The sequence below is a fragment of the Berghia stephanieae genome, chromosome 11 (genome assembly GCF_034508935.2).
Source record: "Berghia stephanieae isolate SIO BIC M18660-M18661 chromosome 11, UCSD_Bste_1.3, whole genome shotgun sequence".
NCBI classification, from domain to species: domain Eukaryota; kingdom Metazoa; phylum Mollusca; class Gastropoda; order Nudibranchia; family Aeolidiidae; genus Berghia; species Berghia stephanieae.
In genome coordinates, this window is record NC_088370.1 from 3967460 (window position 1) to 3974959 (window position 7500).

General features: G+C 32.9%; 1 protein-coding gene across 1 annotated transcript in view; it reads right to left on the reverse strand.

The window, feature by feature from the left end:
• Positions 1–7500, reverse strand: part of LOC144957149 (uncharacterized) — a 29580-nt gene that overhangs the window by 9032 nt on the left and 13048 nt on the right. Inside the window, exons 6-10 of the mRNA XM_078888167.1 lie at positions 6517–6599; positions 4531–4637; positions 3305–3494; positions 2754–2849; positions 1750–1854 (exon numbers count right to left, since the gene is read on the reverse strand). Coding sequence (XP_078744293.1) covers positions 1750–1854; positions 2754–2849; positions 3305–3494; positions 4531–4637; positions 6517–6599 — 581 coding nt within the window. The remainder of the gene's footprint in view (positions 1–1749; positions 1855–2753; positions 2850–3304; positions 3495–4530; positions 4638–6516; positions 6600–7500) is intronic.

The following is a 7500-nucleotide window of genomic DNA, read 5'->3' on the forward strand; positions in this document are numbered from 1 at the left end:
AATCTTTGTACAGCTAGTCAAGTTGAAAAAATATGACATTTGAGAAAAGTTCTTGGATAGCTTTCCCATACATCTGACCATAGCTTCATGAAAAAATCACCCAATGTACTTCAAATAGAGATTAAAATGCTCTGGGGAACATATCCTTTCAGGAAATGCGAAAAACAATGCAAATCCAAAATTTTCCCCTTCCGACTTATTATGTCATGCATTGACACATATTAGCACAGATTTATTCACTGTCATGAGCTAATTGATGAAAATACGAAGCTAATTTAAAACAAAATAAACATAAACGTATAATAAAGTATTCATAAAATATACAGCAGGTACAAGAAAAGCTATAGAAATTGGACATGCAGGTAGAATAGATTTGTAAAAATGGATTTGTAATGTAAATAGAATTTTGAAAAAAAAAAGATTGGGGAAGGATTGCACACAGCAGGCAACACATGTTGATAAAAAGTAAAAGTAGAGCATGGCATTTGAATGTATAAATAAATGATAACTAATGTAAATATAGCACCGTGTAAACATGCTTGCATAAATATATTTTAGAGCGAATAGTATCTTTTAAATTTCATGTAATAAAAACCATCCTAAAGTTTCGTATTGCTGATGGTAAAAATAAATTAAAATATCTTTGTCTTTTGATTTTCATGTGTATTATTCTCTTACTCTACTGGTTTCTTGTGATTTCGTTGCACAGAGGGTGGGGCTCGTCTCTTTGGATTTTGGTAATCTTAACATTAGCAATATCTTTGTGGAAATCTTCAACATTGTCCCATCCATCATTTCCTGACATTCGATTAGCACGCTTTATTATTCTATTTATTTTCATTATTTCAGATTGTGTACGATTCCCACCCTAAGCAGCTACACAGAAACTAAAGACACGTACAATACAAGATTTATGAAACAAAGATAAAATTGCTTTGTCAACGTTTATGTGCTACAGTCTCTTCATCATGAATGATTTTGTCTTCATCTTTTTTAGTACTTTGCATGACTGAGTTGTCCAGTCTAATCTTTCATTGACAATTATACCGAGGTATTTAGACTCCTCTACCTTCTCCACATTTTCGTTTTTAATCTTTATATTTTCATGTATGTTGCCATCTTTTCTAAAATCAAATATCATCTCTTTAGTTTTCTTTACATTAAGTTCTATGTAGTTATTATCAACCATTCAATAAATCTTTCAATTTCGCTATAATAATTCAATACATCATATCTTGTTGTTATCAATGCCTGAATGGTTGTATCGTCGGCATACTTTAAAATATTTACATTACTTGTGCAGACATTTGAGTCATGATATCTCAAAAAGTGTTGGTGCAAGAACAGTTCCTTGGGATGCTCCATTGTTGATGATCAGGGAGAGGATTCTACTTTGTTGTTCTCGTCTTCCGTAAGGGAGACGAATTGTGGACGAATTTTCTTCTTTTGTTGAAGTCTTTATATCGTTTTTGTTGGTTTGTTTGTGTATTATATTACCAGGCTTTTGAAAGTTTAAGACTGTCAAATAATTTAAAAGTTGATCTTTAAAAAAAAAGAAAAAAAAAAAAGAACAAAATAGGTATAAAAAGCAAACTGTGTCTCAAAAACCTTCGACAGTCAGCAACATAAAAATTTGTGAAGAAGGATTTTGAACCTGAAACAGTTCTTTTTGTACATTTTATTTCTTTTTTTTTACAAAAAGCCATTATGTTCAATTTTGTTCATATGTTTTGTTTATTCCATACTTACATCATGTTGTTCCAAATTCCAGGGGTTCCAAGACAATAAGGGTGTTAGGTAGATGATCTCTAATGGGATGGCATATGAGAATCGGTTGTTGAAGGTGGAACATACCTGAAAAATGTCGAGTTTCGGTTTATTTTATAACATTAAGATGAAATAGATACAAAATCCACCACCTCAAGAAGGTATTATATCGGCTCGATTAAAATGCTAATGTAGGCCCATGAGTTCTGAACACAGGATCATTGTTGTTTTTGCAGGTGGTGAAGATACTGGATATTTAGTAGGATGCCATGCCTTATTTATTTTCTGCATCATATGGAAAGTAGAGACTATCATTCTGGGGTCAATGCAGAGGTGTTTTTTGAGGGACAGCTCAGAAAAAAAGAAAAACACGCGCAACTTATTAAAAATCTGACTATAGCTATCGATTTTAAATATAGCTGTAATAAATGAACTCCTTTCCTCTGACTCATCAAACTCATGAAAAATATTTTTAATAAATACAATTCAGGATCAGAGGTTCATACATTTTTTTACAGCTGTGTTTGAGGGTAAGCTGAAAAAAAGAAGAAAAACATCTGACTATAGTTTTGTACAACTGTAGAAATTCGTAATACGAATGTGTAGTTTTAACATTGTATTCTTATAACTAAAAAAAGCCCTCAGAACTCGTTTACATTCATATATATGGACAATTTCCATAACCAGTTGTTATATCTGATGTATCCGTGAATGTTGCAATAAAATGGTCATTTGTATATATTTATTATGGACTATTATATGTCAAAACATATAGACGTCTATTCATGTTTCATTTCATATCGTGTCTCATTTCAATTTATTTAGAAGAATAAAGCACAATGTGGGTCGGAAGTTAATTTTAAGAAAGAAAAAAACCGCCCGTTTGCTTTATTTTTCTTTCTTCTTTTTTTTAAATTATTTTTTTAATTTTTATTTTGGGGGGGGGGGGGGTTTAATGGGTTTTTTAAAAATTATACTATTCTTACCTTCTTTTTACAAACTTCCAAATTCATGGGAGCAACCCTTTTTTGCGTTGTCATGGCAACCCAACAATTTTCATCGCTGAAACCCCTTGCCACCGTCTAAAGAAAGGAGGAGAATCTCATTTAAAAAGAATTGAATAAATGATTGGTGGTAAGTATAGTAGTAATATGTCCATACAAACACAAGCGGTCCTTTCCGACCGGCCACCAAGTCCTGGCTGACCATGATAAAAAATGATAATAATAATAAAAAATATTTATCTTCATAGAATTTTTGAATGAATGTTTATATTATACAGTAAATACACAAAAACACTTAAAGAAACAAACAGAAGGGAATCAAAGAAAAATTATGACAACACAGAAAACTAAAAGACAAAAAGGGAAAAAAAAAGGCTAAACACAAGACAAACCGAAACAAAACCTAATATAAACATTGAAAAATAACAAAAGAGCCAGAAAAATGAAAAACAACAATAAGAACAAACACAACAAACCCATCTCCACCTCCCCCCCCCCCCTCCAATTTAACACCAAAAAAATCCGCAACTCACAGTCAATCCCATAGCTCCTGGCTTGGAAAACTTAAACATTCTGTGATAGTAGCCGGAATTAAAAAATGTGTCAGGGTCGTCAAATTTGTACATCTGTTCTCCAAAGGATTCTTCTCGAAGGTCACCGGGAACATTGTCCTTCCCTGGAATATCGGCCATGATCTTGTCGAGGAGGGAATACTTTGTGAACCTGGAATAATATCATTGGGAGAGCTTAAGGGAGGAGGCGAGGGGAGGTTTTTGCTAGAAACAAAGACATCTGAAAGAGTACATGGATAGGCATAGATATAGAATTCCTAAATTCCTTTGAAACTATCTGCGCTTTAATTAAACGGTTTTTAAATATATTGACCAATCAAAACAAAGCAAAACACCCCACCCCCACCCCCCGCCCAAACCAATCAAGATTTGTAGAGATAATCTTTTTTTTATTATTAAATGATCGGTAATATTCCTTAAAAGACAAAATCAGCAACAAAAATAGAAATTTCCAGAACACAAGGAGGCAATCAGTTAGTGACAATAAAATGAATAAAGTCAAGCTTTTAAGACCTCAAATGTTTATTAATTCCCATTCAATTTTGTTGTAATATCATACTCTAAACGTTATAGATTACATATAGCTGTGTATTTTACATGACCGCATACAATTAATAGGTGGACAAAAGATGTGCATAATGGAGACAAGTGATTAATCTTCTGAAAAAATGGATTTATCGAGGTAAGCGTTATGCTCAATATTGAAAATATAAAGATAAGTATTGAATTGTAAGCTTCAATTTATTAGACGAAGACAGATATTTTGGACGTTTTAGATGATGAATGAAACACTAAGGACGAATGAGGTATGTGTGAATGGCGTAGTTAAGGTGAATAAACCCGTCGTCTAATAAATTGAAGCTTACAATTCAATATGTATCTTTATTTATTTCTTCGAGCTTCAAGCAGCAATATTTTCATTGCTCAGCATTGATAAAACTTGAACTGTCTAAAACCACTGTGTGCCTATTTTTTGTGAGCACAGCTTGTGTGTCCATTTTCATCATTTTTTGTGATTTGATAATTGCAAATTTATTACTAAAATTTTTTCTGACCTTTTATATAGCGCAATATCCACTAAACGTGCTCAAAGCGCTTTACAAGGGGTCCCTGGCCAACAGAAACACATAACATGTAGGACGAGACATGACGCCTGTCAGGCGATATTATTATAAACAACAACTTACTTCTTGCTGGTGTGTTCATATAGCCTAAATCGTGCTGCACGGTGGTAAAAAATCTTATCCAAATCTCCCTTTTTCCTTCTAGGGACTCTGTATGACAGATCGTCTACCTGTGGAGATTAGAACAAATACTCCCTCAGAGCGTAGACATCGTTAAGTTATAGCCTGACACTGAAACCCCCAAAGACTGGCATTTTGACGTCATTGTTTGGTTTTTGCAACGTCTAGTGAGTTGTCGTTAGTAGTGCTCATGGAAACTAGTGGTCCCATTGGTTGAACTATTGAATACAACTCACGATTTGTTTTCTTTTTAGGCCAAAGACTGGCATTTTGACGTCATTTTTTGGTCAGTATCAGGCTACAAGTTAACGATGGCTACGCTCAGAGCCGCCAACCAAGACAATGGAGTCGGAGGTATTCCGACGGACAGCAACAACATACGACTGCCTTGCTGTCCTTAGGATAATTTGTTAGTCCATAGCTAAACATTTCATCCAAGCTCCGCTCCTCCCACCTCCTACCCCCCCCCCTCCCGCAACACCTTCCCAATAATCAACCATACTATAATATCAAGCTATCTGTCCACTCCTGGGTGGACAGATGAGAGGGGTAAGGAGGGTGGGGGGGGGGGGGGCGGGGGGAAGAGAGAAATGAAAAGGAAAAGAAGAATATCTCTGACTTCACACAGTTCATGATTCAGTCCATTTGCTTGAGAGACAAGCGTTCTACCATGTGAGATGGTGCTGCTAAAATGGACGAGACCATGAAATAATAAAGAAAAGGTATGTCAAATTTAACAAAAAATGCAAGCAAAAAAGCAAATAGTCATAAAAAATAATGTTTGTGAAAAATTACTGAGAAGAAAATAACAGAAGAATTAAAACAAAACTTTGAAAAAAGAATCCCCCCACCCCCGTCCCCTCAAAACCCCATAAGACAAACATATTATGCCCTTTTTCAATTGGATCGGACTTTTTTGACAACTGAAGTCCACGCTTACCTAGTAAAAAAATTATAAAACACATTATCTTGCTCCTATTGTTATTGTTATTATCATCATCATCATCATCATCATCATCATCATCATCATCATCATCATCATCATCATCATCATCATCATCATCATTATCATCATCATCATCATCGTCATCATCATTATTATTAGTATCATTATTATTATTATTGCTATTATTATTATTATCATTATCATTATTATTATATTATTATTATTATTATTATTATTATTATTATTATTATTATTATTATTATTATTATTATTATTATTATATTATTATTATTATTATCATCATTGTTATATTATTATTATTATTATTATTATTATTATTATTATTATTATTATTATTATTATTATTATTATTATTATTATTATTATTATTATTATTATTATTATTATTATTATTTATTAATAAACAATAATAATATCAGTATCATTATTATTATTATTATTATTAATATTATTATTATTATTATTATTATTATTATTATTATTATTATTATTATTATTCATTATTATTATCATCATCATCATTATTATTATTAATCTTTTTATTGTTACTACTACTACTACTACTACTACTACTACTACTACTACTACTACTACTACTACTACTACTACTACTACTACTACTACTACTACTACTATTATTATTATTATTATTATTATTATTATAGTAGTAGTAGTAGTAGTAGTAGTAGTAGTATATTATTATTTATTATTATTATTATTATTATTATTATTATTATTATTATAGTAGTAGTAGTAGTAGTAGTAGTAGTAGTAGTAGTAGTAGTAGTAGTAGTAGTAGTAGTAGTAGAAGCAGTAGTATTTCTAGTGCTAATATCATTATTAATATTCATATCATTATCCTCCTCCTCCTCCTCCTCCTCATCATCATCATCATCATCATCAATCACATAAAAAAAATATAATATATAGAACTGTACAATGTCTATAAAAACGTTTCTTGCCTGTATAAGATACTTGGTAGGGATATCCTCTTTCATAGGGTAGCACATGATTCGGTAATTCCACTGTGCATAATTTGGAAGACCTGAGGAAATAATATTATAGTACTGTAGTTTTGAATTTTAACATCTGGAATAGGATTCAATAGTCTGATGTCACGTCGCCCAGCAACGGCGGCCATCGTGGTTCTCAACAAAGAAAATCGGTACTTTTTATTCTTTATGCTGGCTAGAACATTTCATATGTCTAGTGATCAGAATGTGTAAAAGTCAAAACATGATCAGATTTTTAATGAGTTTTTTTCTCCTCTGGATACGCTTTTATGCTCGTGGGAGAAATATTTCATAAGGGCGTCCGCCATTGCTCCGATAATTTGGAGCCAGTTACTAAGTTACCATGCGTCATTACGACGGAAGTGACGTTACGACTGTTGAAGCGTATTTCAAACAAGTTCCCAATACATTGGGAGCGCGCGTTGGGAACAAGTTTGAAATTTTCAAAAGCTGGAGTTTAAGAATACTTTTATTATTAATCATATTTTTTTTTATATTATGCCTTTTCCGCCATGACACCAAAAGATATCGTCACCTAAGCATTCCACGAAGGAATAATATAGATAACTCATCAAACAAGCTGTCTGATGTCAACAGGAATCACCCATGTTGTCCAAGTGAGCAAATTGGAGGTTAATAATCTTGCTCAAGGAAAAAAACGAAAGTGCCCGAAACGCGGCTTGAATCCGGGTCCTTCCGGGTCACAGTAGTATGCCTTAACCACTCGGCCACTTCGACCCCCATTAATTATATACTTATAATATATATTGTTTTTAATTGCACCCTTTCGCCAGGCATCCTGAGACGCCGTCTCCTAGACATTCCCTGAAGAAATGATAAAGAGCATTCATCAAACAAACATTGGATATAAACAGGAATCACCCATGTTCTCCGAAGTGATCAAAGTGGGGGTTAGTAATCTTGCCAATGGAA